Below are 15,436 nucleotides of genomic sequence, written 5' to 3' on the forward strand. Positions count from 1 at the left end.
GTCTCGATGCATGCACATATACATTATATTTATGGGTGTGTATATACAGAAAAGAATGGAAAAGCAGAGACGCAGAAGAACAGAGCTAATACCACCCACAGTTCTTCAACAATGGATTCTATCCGGAAGCTGTTTAGCCCGAAAGTAATGAAACACTTAACAGATCTTTTTTGCCACATAGGATTTTTCCACCGAGTGAAAAATTCGCCTGGATTCCTTTGTCTTATTTAAAATAGGCAGCAAGGCTCTTAGGTTTAATGGTGTGTAAATTCACTTTTTTTTAATTACTTTTACAATTAACAATCGAACGTATATTTATGTCCAGGCTTTGATTTTATGTTGAGGATTTAGAATACTGCACCTGAAAATGTGGACCGTAAATAATGTTATCGAACAAAAAATGGTTTCAAACTGTTTTTGGTTTAAAATAATTTGGCATTAAAACAATTCAGATAAAATACAATTCCTAGAATTTGCCATTTTGTCAAACTAACCAGTCCAATTATGATAATGATAGTAATAAGCTTGCAGAAGGTATTCTGACGTTGGGCTGGTGTCGCGGTAAACAGTGGAACATTATAAATTATAAAACATTATAAAAGCGCAATGTTTGAAGCTAAACGCGAACGGGTGTACGATTTTAGGATCAAGTTCGCTGAAAAGTATTCTCGTATACATATTGTTGCAGTAAAAGATGTTATCTCTAAGGTTCAGGCATCAGGAATAAACAAATGATCTCAGAAGGCCTAGCAATAGAGATTAAACGAAAGGTTGATTCGGAAGAGAAACACATCGATAATGAACATCAGTTATAGAAAGATGCACCACAAAATCAAGCGGCGATCGGTGAAGGAATATAACATCATAACCGCATGATCCAGTTCGAACCAGAAGCAGATGGACTGATTCAAATAGAGTCCAAAGCAGAGATTCAGCAACCTAGAAGGAGATTGAAAAAGATAAGCCATATTAACATGAATGTTGAACAGTGCAAACCTAGAGAACGAGAACGTGGATCACATCGAAGCAATTAAAAAAGGTATTCAGCATTCGATAGATCAGAAAAGTGTTGTAACTGCCTTTACTCCGATAGTCACATCGGTTCTGAAGATTTCTCTCAATTTTGCAAACAAGATCAGGGCTATCAACACATATGACATACCTGTCTTCACGTAGGCCCTCGGGCACTTAAAATTGTCGAAAATCGACCTTGAAATCATAGAACCATCCGTGTAAAAATGACCACGGGACGAATGCACCACAATAATTCGTCGATTAAAAGGGCAGTCCTACCACGATATATAGGGCGTAAACACATTGTGGATGTTTATGAGCGAGATTTTTCTGTTTAGAATAACATCTGTGAATCGTGTCCAGATTACACACCCTTATCGTCAAAGGAGACCTCAGATATCAAGCAGGAAACCGTGAAGAAATCAGAGGATCAGTTTGGACCAAAAGCTGTCCAGGGTGAACATCCTAACACGTTAGATCAATATGAAGTGGGCAGTGAGACATCCAATATTTGTCTGAGAAAGGGCGTTCTGTCTCCAGAAACCGAAGGATTCACATCCAGACGTGGTTCACAGGTGGTGATTGTACAGATATACCAACAAATCCATCGAGCAGATTATTGCCACTGGGATAATCCATTAGCAAATTGACTGCAATTTTGGCTTGCTAGAGGAGCAAAAGTCCTATTACAAATACCCCCTTTTAAGAGTGTAGAGAATGAACATCAGCTCCTGTAATAGAAGATCACCTAACCTGACGTAATCGACCGGACATGAGCCCCAATCCACCGGATTGTGATCTCCTCCACAGCGAATATTCATACGGGGTGCTTCCATCACTTGGAAGACTTTAGAGCTGAGAAACTGTTCCGTCTTATATAGAAGGTGATATAACTGAACTCTTTTTGTTTGTGTCCGTTTGCGTGTGTAAAGTTATGTGTTTCGTCTGCCGTTCGTAATATTTTTCTAAATAATTCCTGGTCCCAGTCGCTGTTACTAGGTAATGGGTGTGATGACGAATGGACGGAAGGCGTATAATTGTCGGATACCTATATGCGAGCTCTCTAGAGTAAATGCAAGGATCCCTATAAACGGGTTCTCTCTCCTGCAAATAGCAACTGACATCAGTGAATCTACTAAGCACTTACAGCATTGGCTACCGTGTTTAGTGCCGAAGTACCATGTCATGAGTACCTGTAGGACGAGGATAGCCTATGATAATGTGAGCAATAATAATAATGTGACTACAAATAAAAGCGCAGAGCGTAAATATTAAAGATTACATTTATATGAGAAAAATACTTTAATATTTAACAGCCACACTTTTCTTATAAATCACATTCTTATTATTATTGTTATATTATTATTTTTGAAACCCTCTTTTCATAGGATCCCGGATATCAACTATAACTGTCAACTTTAACTCCTGCTAATTAAGACAGGAAATGACAACTTTAAAAAAAATTAAATAAGATGCTTTAAAATTAGAAAATACAAGCTGCAAAAATGTGTGGGTTATTCAGCTTGTTAAAAGTGCATTAAGTGAGCTTTAGGGCAATCCAAGCGAAATTTAAATAAATATTTAGACTTTGGTAACATTTTTAATTCAATGATAACATGACTCATACATTTTTTGATTGAGAATAGCAAATTAAAACGAAAGCGGAAAAGTTGAAGCTCCAGTGCCGCAGGGGCAAGACTTTCTGTTCCTTAGTGTTGTAATAAAACAATAAAGTGGTTTTACTAATTAGAGCAAATCAATGTTTTACAAATTAGACAAACAATTTTTCAGTAAAATCATGCTGGATTTGTAATTATTCTGAATCATTTTACTGAAATTTTAGAATATCTGATCACTTAAAAAGTACTATAACAGAAGTAAATGTATATAATGTATATATTCATAAATATGGTTTACCTGAATTTTTTTATATTGAAGATATCTATATCAAAATTATACCTGAACTTAAAATTATTGAAATTAAGAACTTATATGCGAACAATTAAAGTTTTGGAGCATAAGGGCCTTAACTATGATATTGTAATATTCCAAATAATTCGAATTACAAATAATATAATATCAATCTCTTTGCTTGTGCAATTAGTCCATTTTAAAATAACTAATTTGAGTTTATTCAAATTAAGTTTATTTGAAAATTGCCAAATGGAAACGACGTTTTCAATATACAAGTTTTCGGCTATTTAGGCTTCCAATTCAAAATAAAATAATTGTACAATCTTGAAATATGACGATCCTGAAGTTTGACATAGATGTTGAGTTACAAATTTTGCAATTAATTATAAACAAATTAAAAGGTTAAACAACTAAAAAACCTTTGAATTCAGCTCCATTCGTTTTCGAAATATCTATATAAATTTATTTTTTTTAATTTTTAAACAATTAGGTCATTTGTTAATAAGCGTACATTTACGTAGCTGTAGATATGAATCTCGAACTTTTGTAATTGAGAAAGGTTGGCTTTAATAGAGAATTTCATGGCGCATCTTTCTTGTAAATGAATAATTAATGTAGAATTTTTTCTTTCGAGTTATGTAAAGAAAAGTCGTTTTTCGCAACAACAAAAATTTAGTCAGTTTTCTGAATTCAACTCGCCGAATCTTTGGTGGGTTTTTATATTTGTGTTTGACATTTGCATGAAACATTCTACAACATATCTACGACTGTGAGAATGTTTAGAAAGTTTAAAAAATATTTCAAAGACGCGCAGGGAATTTAAAAAAAAAAGTTTCCCAAAATCTGTGATGCAAAAAGGGGTCAGTGGAGCCATTTTTTAACATGATTTTTTGTGATAACTCGAAGCAAGAAAGTTATTACTTAGAAATCAAAAACATTTTTTTGAAACTTTCAAATTTCTAGCTACTGTTGGCCGTAATTTTTAAAGGTATTTTTGCAAACATATGCGGTGCTGTGTAAGTCGGCTCGGAGCCATTATTTGCGCTCTTCCGTATTTACAGTTTATAGTTCTTTTTTATAAACCATCCTTGATAGCTAGAATTTTAAAACATTCCAAAAAACTTTTTAGGTTTGAGTTTTCTTCAAAGATCATATTAAAAAACATTCCTACTGACCCTTTTTTGGATACGAGATTTTAGGAAACTTTTTTTTTGATTCACTGAACGGCCCTGAAATATTTTTTTAACTTTCTAAACCTTCTCACTGTCGCAGAATATGTTGGAGACTGTTAAATACAAATTACAAAAAAAGGTATTGAAACCCACCAAAGATTCAACGAATAGAACTCAAAAAACGACTTCTTTTTTTTTTTGCAAAAAATGAGATTTTCTTTAAATAACTCGATAAAGAAAATTTCTACAATAATAATTTATTTACAAAAAAGATGTGGCATGAAATTCTCTATAAAAGCCACCCTTCAGAATTCCGATTCTAGCTATGTTTTTAAAATAGCCTGACGGTCAATACTTATTCCCGCAACATCCACTATAAGCCCTTTTCGTTGGCGGCCCCTGAATTATTTACAAACAAACTATGCAACAGTTCGAAAACCCAAAAATACCTTTGAATTTTTCTCTCAAACATTTAGGTGCACGGTTTTTGTATTTATTTTCATTAATTTTTTAAGCAATCACATTATTTTTTATTGTCCTGCAATTTTTGTAAACAAGCTAAGCATTCCATCGAAAAACAACCACACTTTTGGAATTCAAAGGTGTTTTTGGTTTGCTATATTTTCCATCGGACGTTTAGTTTGTTTGTAACAATTGCAGAAAAATAAAATACAGTACGATTGTTTGAAGTACGTTTAAAAGTAAAAACAAAAAAGGCGCACCTAAATACGTGGCAGACGAATCCAAAGGTGTTTTGGGTTTTTAGATTGGATGCTAAATTTGCTTGTAATTATTTACAAGAGTTTCAAATCCATACTATATCTACAACATTATTAAAGGAGCCAATAAGTTGAAAAATGGTTTTTAAAAAAGCGCACCTAGATATTTCAAAGATCAAAGCAAAGGTGGCTTAGATTTTACGATCGGACGCTCAGTTTGTTTATAACCATTTCAGAAAAATAGAAAATAATGTAATTATTTGAGAAATTAATTTTAAAAATGATCACCTTGATATTTGGGATGCGAATTCAAAGCTGTTATAGGAACAAAACTATAGGTGTTAAAAAAACAGATTTAATAATATTTGTAGAAAATTGAATTCTTATTACTAATGTGGCACTGTTTAGCGGAACAAAGATTGTTCCTTGTCAAACAAATTTTAATTTACAAATATTATTTGCTTAACAAGTTTTATTCTTTCGGAACCTTATTTCACTTTATGGTCTAGTTTAAAAAATAAAATGAATCAGTTGACAAATATAGTGGAATGATATAGAAAATAATTGTTTAATGATTTCAGATTTGAAACTATTTATTTGTTAAAATTGGATGCAAATTATATGAACAATTCCTTAAAAACCAAATATACATAAAGAAGTTAGTAGTCAACCTCTCGCAAAAAAAAATTCCATGCGAACGGAAGCTATCGAAAATTATTATATATAATTTTACTAGGATTCGAATTTCGCGACCAATTAGACAACGATCCCCTATGATTCAGAAAAAAGCATTTTTTATGATTGAGTACAAAGAAACTGGTCGTTTCAAACATACGTTAGGAACGAAGCAAATTGTCGATAGAGTTCAGTGAACAAATCACCTGCTCTCTGAGTGCAGGATTTCCGGTGTGTATCAAACGTCAGCCACGAGTGTTCACAAGGGATCTTCATTTGTGTTTTCGTTCATTACATTCCTCTGCTTTTTTTACGGTCGCACAAAAAACCATGTCAATGATACTAATCTTATTGCCTGCCGAAGCGGAAGTACTGGGGCCGTTCACGGCCGTAATGAAAACGCACGCGAACAAGCGTATTCGTTTGGAATAAACTCGATCTAACTCTGTTCGGCTTTCCTAGCGTCATTGGAACGAAAGCTTCCCTATGCCATTCGAAATTGTAAGGATGTACCGACCAACCCGTTTCACATGTCGGCGCAGTACAATTTCATTTTCCTTCTTCAAAAACAGTAAAAAAAGAAAAAGGAAAGAGAAAGGCCCAGGAAAAAGAGAAAGAAGAAAAAAGTAATAGAAAGAAAAAATGCTTCATATTTACCGCTGGTTCTATCCGCTCACCCAGCTCCATATGACCAGCCTTCCGGTAAATGAGACCATGAGTGACTCCACAAATCAGAAAAACAGAGCTTATGCATAATAGTATCACCATCTGAAAAATATAAAATAAACCTTTTTTTAATATAAAAAGGTTTGTATTTTTTCTATAAATTATTTTAAATATCAAAGGATAACTTCATTATTAACAATTAAAATTAGGATTAATAAATAGATTCCTAAATAGATTCCTATCTAATTTATCCACTGGAAAAATTTCCTTTATCGTGAAAAATAAAAGACCCCAAACTCGTGTCTAAACTAGTGGAAAAGTATTCATCAAAGCAGAATTTAAATCCAGGAAAAACCCTCATTTAGCTTTCCCTAATTTAAAGTGCGTTCTTCCTGTTCCTTTTTTCCATTGCAATTTGACGAAATAAAGCCCTTTGATTTTCGTTTATTTTTCAAGCGCGACTAATTATGGAATCATTTGAATTAGCAAAAATAAATAAAAGGCATTCGTCAAAGACAAAAATTCTCCTTCTTCATATTAACCTGGATCTAAAAGTATGGTCCAATCACGAAAGTATTTTACATTTTTTTGCGTAAAAAAATGTAAAATGATTAATGTAATACAATATGACTAAGTATTTTTATTAATTCTAAGGATAATGTAAATTTTTACTTGAAAATGTTTAATTCTTATGATTAATCTACAGCAGTAAAAATCAAAAGTTGAAGATGAAGAAGATAATATACATGGCGGTGAAAAAGTATGGAAACCGCCAGAAATCTCTGTGGTTTAAAAAAAAACCAAGGTCACGCCCTACGTAACTTTAAACGAGGAATCCAACGGTGACCTTGGATTTGAGCTCTGTTTAAACGTCATTTTGATGTCAGATTTGTTTTTTAAAATGGCAACCCCTATTTTTGGTGCGAGAATCGAAAAGAGCGGGAAATGTCACTTTCAGGTATGTGCTTAGGTCAAGGGTTAACTTGACCTCTAAAGGCCAAATAAAGGTTAAAGTTTCCCTGGTAAATTTTTTTACGAATTCTGCGAGATTTCTACGAGGTCCTATGAAAGCCTACTTTAACCTTTATTTGACCTGTAGAGGTCGCGTTAACCAATGACCTACACACATAGCTGAACGTAAAGTTTCCTGCTCTTTTCGATCCTGGCATCAAAAATAGGGATTCCCATTTTTAAAAAACAAAGCTGACTTAAAAATGGCCTTGCAAATGAGGTTCGAGGTCAAATCCGAGGTTTCAGTTAAATTCCTTGTGGAATGCAATAAATTAGAGTAAACACCATTCAAATGGATAGTTTAAAAATAGATTAAAATTTATGGAAGCGTGGGCTAGATCAAAGTATAGCGGGGGGGGGGGGCAGAGAAAATGGGTAAGAAACCTGTTTTTTAATGAGCCCGAATAATTAAAAAACTAAAGTTAAAAAACGCTTATTTTTAATTAATTTGGATATATATGCTTTTCATGTGAGGTATAACGAAGACGCGAACAACTATATTAGCAACAGTAGTATAATATACCGAATATAAATAAAGTTTTTCTTATGTAAACAGAATAAACTATTTCTTTAAACATTATAGGTCGGTACTACAAAAAAATCCATTAACTTGCATTCAATGGGTTTCGAAACCAAAATAAATAAAAAAATTAGATTTCAAAATTTATGTTGGAAATATGAAAGTGAATCGGGATATTTGGAAAACTGCTTTTACACTTCAGTTTCGAATTGCGGGAAGTCCTTCTTTTCATTAATAACTTTTTTCAGCTATTTGCCATCAAAGAAAATGACCAATTCTTACTTTGAAAGCGCTGGAAAGTTTCTCAACACTTGCGGCAAACAACTTAATGGAAACTTTTTCACTCATTTTTGAGAAAACATTTTTAAAGCTCTATCAATTTCTCAGAAAGTTTTGTTCAACAAATTGCCAAAAAGTAAGAAGTGCTATATATAAATAAAGCTTTTCAAAAATATATAAAATTAAAGTTCGAATTTATTTACATCGTAAAAATAAATTCTAAACTGAAATCAAAGTTGGAAATATCTTCAAACTTTCTTTCACACAAATAGCACATTCTATTTTTACCTATACTGAGTTTCCTAGCCCTAGAAGGATAATCATCAAAAATTCTTTTATTAAATATCTGAAAGTTGACTAAAGTGCTCGATTGTAAGACATTACAAGTTCATTTGGTACCAAACTAAACTTATGAATATAACTTACAATCTTTCTGCTGTAATTTTTGACAGGTACAAATGTAAGTTCAGAAGTGTACTAATACTAATATGGTCTCTTCATTATTTAAAGGAGCGTAAACACTGAAGTAACAGCAACCTCACGATTCATTCACAGATAACACCAGAATTCTATCGATTTGAAATTGTAATGATGGCAATTTCTTTCCCTCCTGTCAGCTCCTACTTACCAGAAACCCCATTTATCGAGTAAGTGTACCGTATCACTGATAACTGGCTCGCCATCGCGATGAATATAAATCTAATTGTAGTACCGAGCTACATTATTTGTTCGCATGAAGGCCCTATACGTGTGGGTAAAACGATTCCGGTAACTGGATAAAATAACACGGCTGAAAAACTAGGCAAGGGCCGAGTGTTCTGCAATTATCTGTCTCGCTCTGCGAATAGCAAAAGAGTTCAGAAATACAAAAAGGGGCAATAAAGACAAAAAAGCGAGCCTTTCTTTATGCTAATTTTTAATTTATTTGGACTGTTTCTAAAATCAAGTCCTCTACTAACTACCCATATGACAACATTCCTTTCTTTCGTCATCCTATCCTTTCCCTTCGGCACCTATACCCTTCTTATCTCAAACCTTTCTACATTCAGCGTCCTAACAGTTTACCATCAGCCCCTCACCTCCATTCACTCCTGCACAGTCCTTTTCCTCGACACTTCACACATTCCATTCGGCCTATACCTTTTTCTTATTCTGTTTTACCCCCTTCGTCAAATATCTAGTCCTATACACCTCCCTACCTATCCTCCTGTAACGCCTCGGCCCATTCTCATACTTTCCGTCGCTTAAACAGTTTTCCACTTTTTGAGGCTCATTCTGAAGGCCACCACCTGTTCAAAATTGATCCATTACACTTCCCTTCTCCCGTCCCTAACCGTCACGTTATGTCTACTTTACACTTCTTTAACATCCATTCGACCCATTGCCTAACCGCCTACTCTAAACTGCTTCATTATTCCGTCTCTCAATCAATCACCACCTACGCGACCTTATCCTCTTTTCTCTGCTTCCACAGCTCTGTACATTTTTATTCTTAATTTTTCAGATAAACCGTCGAAGCGCCACCACTTATCCCCCCCCCCCCTTCTCTTGTCGTAAACTATCTAGTCCTTTATTCACCCACTTCATCTACTTAATCTGCCTATAAGACCTTCATCTATAATTCTAAACCTCTCTCTCTCTCTTCCCTCTTCATCCCTCATTACTCAACCCCTATCCCAACTTTCATCTCTCTTTTAAAACCTGATTCCCTCTCGCTCACTCTCTTCTCTTTCACGCTCTCTCCCATATACCCCTACTTCTCGATCCACTGATCCTCTCTCCCTGCAATGTCATTATCTTTCGCGTGATGTGCTTAATCCCATGAACACCCACCTCTTGTTACTCTCCTGTCTTTTAGACCTCTACCTTACGTCCACCTTTTCGTAACCCTTTTTTGTTCTCAGACTACCTAAATTCCAAAGCCATATCACACCTTTCCTCCTTATCCAAGTCCTCACCCTAATAATACTCTTCCTTGTATCCATTCACATTCTTTTCTCTACAAACTGCTGTTCTAATACATACTACGTATTTCCTTCAATTCCCCTCCCCCTCTCTTTTTAATTTCCATCCCCTTTAACCACACCCAGGCAATACTCTTATCTGCCCCTCACGCTGTTCCCAAAATACATACCAGATTTTTTTCACTCTAGGGGGAAAGTCACGGAAAAAGAAAATCCATAATTTTTTCGAAATTTAAATATTAAAACGTGCCATCGGGCACTTCAGAATCCCATTCAATTAACATGGGGAAATTTTAGATTTTAGAAAAATTGAACTCGTAACTCAAGGTTTGATCGAAATGTACCAAGTTTTTACGAATTCCAGAGGTCTGTCTACGATATAAAATCATACTTATAACTTTTATTTTTAACCCACCCTCGTTCCCTTTCTTTCCCCACAGCGCCCTAAACGTGACCCAAAAATCATAAAAACTACATGTTTACGTGTTATTGTTTAATTTCGAAATTTCTAAGAATTGAGCCAGATCTGTCTACATAATTTTTAAGACATTTCGTCTGATGTTTAACAAATTTCTATTGGTTTAAGAAATTTCTATTTGCTCAAGCAGCTTTTTTCGATACCTTTAAGTAAATAATATAAAATAGAATACATACAATTATTTTTCTGACTGTATAGTGTATAAAAAGAATATATTCCCGATTCTTTATTATTTAAAGTAATATATAATTGTGCTAAACCGATTTTTTTGATACAGTGAAACTCTTCCATATCGCCGATTTTGGGGCTGAGGGTAGGTGAAAACTAACTCATTATTGCCCGCTCCGCTTTTGATTGTTCACGCCTGAGTGACCGCCTGGGTGGCAACCGCAGATCCCCGCGCACCCCACGCAGCTCCTGGTACACCTATTTGCGGCGCGGCGTCAATTTTCGGAAGGGATATAGAAGGGAGGACTATTGAAGGGTTTCACTGTATTTTCAAAATCGTATTTCCTGAACTAAACATAACATTGAATGATTTCTACCAGTAAATTCTGTTAAAAATGTCATGTTATTGTTTACAATATTTTTATTCGTAAACCAACCATACATAATTTGAAGGAAAGTTGAACAGAAACAAAAATAAATTGTACAAACAATGAAATTTTCTCGCGTTTCTGAGATGCATCGACCAATCTAATGTTCAATCTCTTATGACCCACCAGTACCGATTTATAACATTTTTTTTAAATTGGTGTATTCTGTTTACATAAAAAAAAACGTTTAGAAAATTAGGCAAACTACAGTAGTCTACCTTACATGTTTGTTTGCGTCTTCAAGATACGTCGAATGACCTTATGATAAACTTTCTTGACCTTTTATGATCTGGCAATACCGATTCACAAATTTAAAACAAATTTTATTCACCGTGTTCATATGAAAAAAACTTTTTTAGTATCTAGAACATAGCAGTAAAGTATATGATACACTTTTACGCGTTTCCGAGATGCATCGATATTCCAAATTAAGAAGCTATCATGACCTATCATAACCTACCCATACCTTTTTAAAAAATTTTAACCAAATTATTCACCATGCTTATTATAGTAATTTTTTATATTGAAAATATAAAAGTACGTACTGCATTGTATGTAATTGTTCGCATCTTCGACAAGCGTGAATTTATCTGTTGACGAACTTTCAATTACCAGTCAAAACTATTTAATTCAAGACTCAATTTGAAAATATGAAATAATTCAAAGAAAGCGGAAAATAAAAAAGGAAACCTCCAAAGGACATTTTTTTCTTCCTTCACTCTCGTGCGTCATGCTTTATTTCCACAGTTATTATTTTTAAACAGAAAATATTTTCAACAGAAAAGAAGAGTAAAATATAGTGCTTGTCGAAAGATAATTTTTTTCAATATTTCTCTTTAAAAAGATGACAATATAAGCTTTATATTAAAAGTTTCAGATTATAAAACCATAACTATTTTACACAAGTAGCAGATACTCATGCTTTTTATGAAATTATTAGATTTCAATAAAAAGATAAGTAACTGTGTCCGATAACTTTACTTGTTAAAGTAGGTCGAAGTGAATACAATTATCGGAAATTAAAGTAACCTTTTCAATATGCGAGAGAATACAACTGTTTTATTTAAGTCCTTTTTTTACCCAGACGAAAATGAATCTTATCACAAATACATTTGTTTATTTTTTGAATTGTGTTTATAATAGTTTTTTGTAATTGCTGGGTTTTAAAAGCATTATTATACAGTAAACATAGTAAGTGGGACGATGGTCGTGGGGGCTAAAGCGTAGGCTTTGAACCCCACTCCTTCGGCTTGCGGGTTCGATTCCCGCCTCGCACTCTGGAAGAGTCTCGGTGGCCCATGCGGTGAACACTAGCCTAGCAAGGGAAGTTGTTCATCTCCGGAGAGTCGTGGGACCGGTACCGCTAGAGAAAAAGGTTTTCTCTAAGTACTTAAGGCTGTTGCTCTTGGTGGTTCGGAACCCACCTTAAACTGTAGGTCCCCCTTCCACCACCAAGTAAATGTGTGGAGGGTGTGTAAAGGAATAGAGAAGGTGTAAGAAAAATGTACACCCTTAGGGGACACTTTAGAAGCTTTCCAGTAAACATAGCATGGAATTGATGTAAAAGTATCTAAACAAAAAAAGACATTTAGGAAAAAAGTTTCTGAAAGCGCTTTTAAACGGTTATTAAAGTATTACTTAGGAAAGAATGGGTGGGTTAAATTGGCGAAACGCCAATGTCGAAACACTTCAAGAAAGTTTAGAAAATACATTATATTAGTTTTTATATAATTTTTTTTAACTTCTCCTAAAGCATTTTTTAATTATTTTAGTATTGAAATGTTTAAAGAATATTTTTCCTAACATTCTTTAATGATTAAATAAACAATTACAAAATTCTTTATAATTTAGTTTAATGTGCTGAAATTCTCTAGATTATTCCAGATTGTTCTAAAGCGTTTAAAATTACTGCAGAGAAAATGTTCAGAACCATTTTAAAGGGTGTAAAATTGTCTAATTATTCTTTAATTTTTGTAATGTGGTAGAAATCTCTGTGCTATTCACAAAAATTATAAAATGTTTGAAAACGTGCTTGAATCTTCGGAAATATTCTAAACATTTTTCAGTTCCGGAAAATTCGAGAATGTTTTGAAATGCTCACGAAGGCATCAGATAATTCAGACTATTCACACAAATTTTTTGTTTCTCCCAATAATTTTTTTTAAATAGTTTTTTTAAGTATTTGTTCACAATTTTTAGTATAGGTTTCATTTTTTGTCTGATTAAATCCATTTAAAATCTTTTTACATTTTTACAAAATATTCAAAAAATTTAAGCTTAACCCTAGACGGATCCTATACATTTTTTTGCCCTCACCGGCTCCTGTGGGTAACAAATGTCCCCCATTTGGATTCCTTGTGCACAATCTTTTCCTTTCATCGGCATCAGATGTTAGTATACACCATTCTCTTCATTTTTAAATGTCAGATAGATTCGTGTATATAACATCCTGTGGCAATGAATTTAAAATGTTTAAAAAAATGTTTAAACAAATAAAAATCAAGAAAAATCGTGTTTTTGACATTTTTTGGAAAAAATCATGTCATTTCTTTTCTAAATAACTAATTTTCAAATTTCAAACGCCATTTTGAAGGAGACAAATTGTACTTTAAGGTCGTGTAGCTTAGAATTAGGTTCCTTCCAAAAAGTTTATGTATTTGAACATTCGATGTGAGAAGATTTTAAAAAATGAGGAATATCATAGGCGCGGGCAGAATGCTTATTATTATGAATAATTTGATCATATAATAGGTCAATCTCTTTCTTTTCTGATGCACAATAAGATTCTTTATTTAAATAAAGATAAGAAAATTAAGAAAAAGTTTGTTTCAATGAAAAAGCGGTTAGTAAGTTTGAAAGATAGGGAAAATTCATCGGAATTAAAAAAGAAGCCTTTTCTAAAAAAAAACTATTTTTATTTTTAAACTAATCCTCGAAATTAAATTAAATTAAAAAACAATTAATTACAATAAATTTTGCATTAAATAAGCTTAATCTACTTCGGTGCAAAGGTTGCACAATACCGCCCTATGTTCGTCACACACAGGTCGGTTGCAACTTCTCTCTCTTTCCTGCGACACTGTAGTCACAGCATTGACACTTTTTAGTTCTTATATTCTCGACAACTTTGATAAAAAAAACAATTATTCATTTGTTATTTATTAGTTGATTTATTATTGGAATTTATGAGCACTGTATGAATAAAATTAAAATTAATAAAATAAAAGTTTTTATATATAATTTTCACTTAAATTACAAAAAATGAATTCGAAACATTAAAATACCATGATATACTGTAAATATACGTTAAATGCGTTCATTTACATGAAAATATGAAAGTGACTTAACGTGACGAAATTCGAACGTAACGGATCCTCTGGGGGACAGATGTACCCCAAGCGCTTAGAATTTGCTTTTTACTTGACAGACAGCGAACAACCGGCAACATCAACCACTTCACCGCACTCTTGGATAGTCGAACTGAATTATGGTTAGGGTCTGCACCAAAAAATCAGAGATATTTGCTCAGAAGAATTAATTGAATTTCGCGTGGGGCACATTTGTCCCCCGCAGGATCCGTTTAAGGTTAAAATCACTTTCTTGTCAATTTTAATTGAAAAATGTATTATTTTTGTCATTTTTGAGATAGCAAAATGTCGGAAAACCCCACTTGCCCCCCTCCCCCTAAAATTGTAAGCAAATTTCTAATCATCCAAAATTTCCCATTTAGTGTTTTTCTTTTCTTTTTTCACTTTTTTGAAACCTATAAAGAAACAAAGAATATTTCGGCCTCGAATATATGTATTACATATCAATCGTGAAAAATTCAACAAGAAAAGGTAGTTACAGCTACATGTTTTGAGAAAATATTTTTTTCTCAATTTTTTAAATTTAAAATCATTGGTTGTGATTAAATTCATACAGTATACATCAAGGTGGCTCAAAAAGGCTTTTTTTTCTAGAGGGCAACGATCCCCCCGATTTCATTCCGAACCCGAAAGAAGAAATTCCGTAATTGTATTATTTTTGTTTTTAGATTTTAACAGGTGCCGGTTTTGACTTGAAGTTTCCCATGTAAAATGCATTGGGGAAAAATCACTTTTTTGAGTTCTTAGAATAATTCTTTAGGGTTTAAAGAAATGTGACGGGAAAGTATGTGGGCCTGTAGAGAATTATCCAACGAAGAATTTTATCTATCAGATGTATGGGTTTGACACCCCTAACACACCACCATGAGTGCCTGAAAACTACCCTTAAAACAAATATGTCAATTCTTAATGAAATCGATATTTTGAGCTCTGTATTCTGGTCTTTTTTACTTCAAAAAGATTAATATTGGTTAATGGAATATTTATTATCATTGATTAATTAATTTTTAATTATTCAAACAAATGGAATTTGTTTAAATAATTTCGTTTCGACGTTTTC

At 33.3% G+C, this 15,436-nt stretch overlaps 1 protein-coding gene across 1 annotated transcript in view; it reads right to left on the reverse strand.

Moving 5' to 3' along the window:
• LOC117173868 overlaps positions 1-15,436 on the reverse strand; it is a 216,578-nt gene that overhangs the window by 131,815 nt on the left and 69,327 nt on the right. Inside the window, exon 3 of the mRNA XM_033362514.1 lies at positions 6,152-6,262. Within this exon, the coding sequence (XP_033218405.1) occupies positions 6,152-6,262 (111 nt within the window). The remainder of the gene's footprint in view (positions 1-6,151; positions 6,263-15,436) is intronic.

The sequence above is a fragment of the Belonocnema kinseyi genome, chromosome 5 (assembly GCF_010883055.1).
Source record: "Belonocnema kinseyi isolate 2016_QV_RU_SX_M_011 chromosome 5, B_treatae_v1, whole genome shotgun sequence".
Lineage (NCBI taxonomy): Eukaryota > Metazoa > Arthropoda > Insecta > Hymenoptera > Cynipidae > Belonocnema > Belonocnema kinseyi.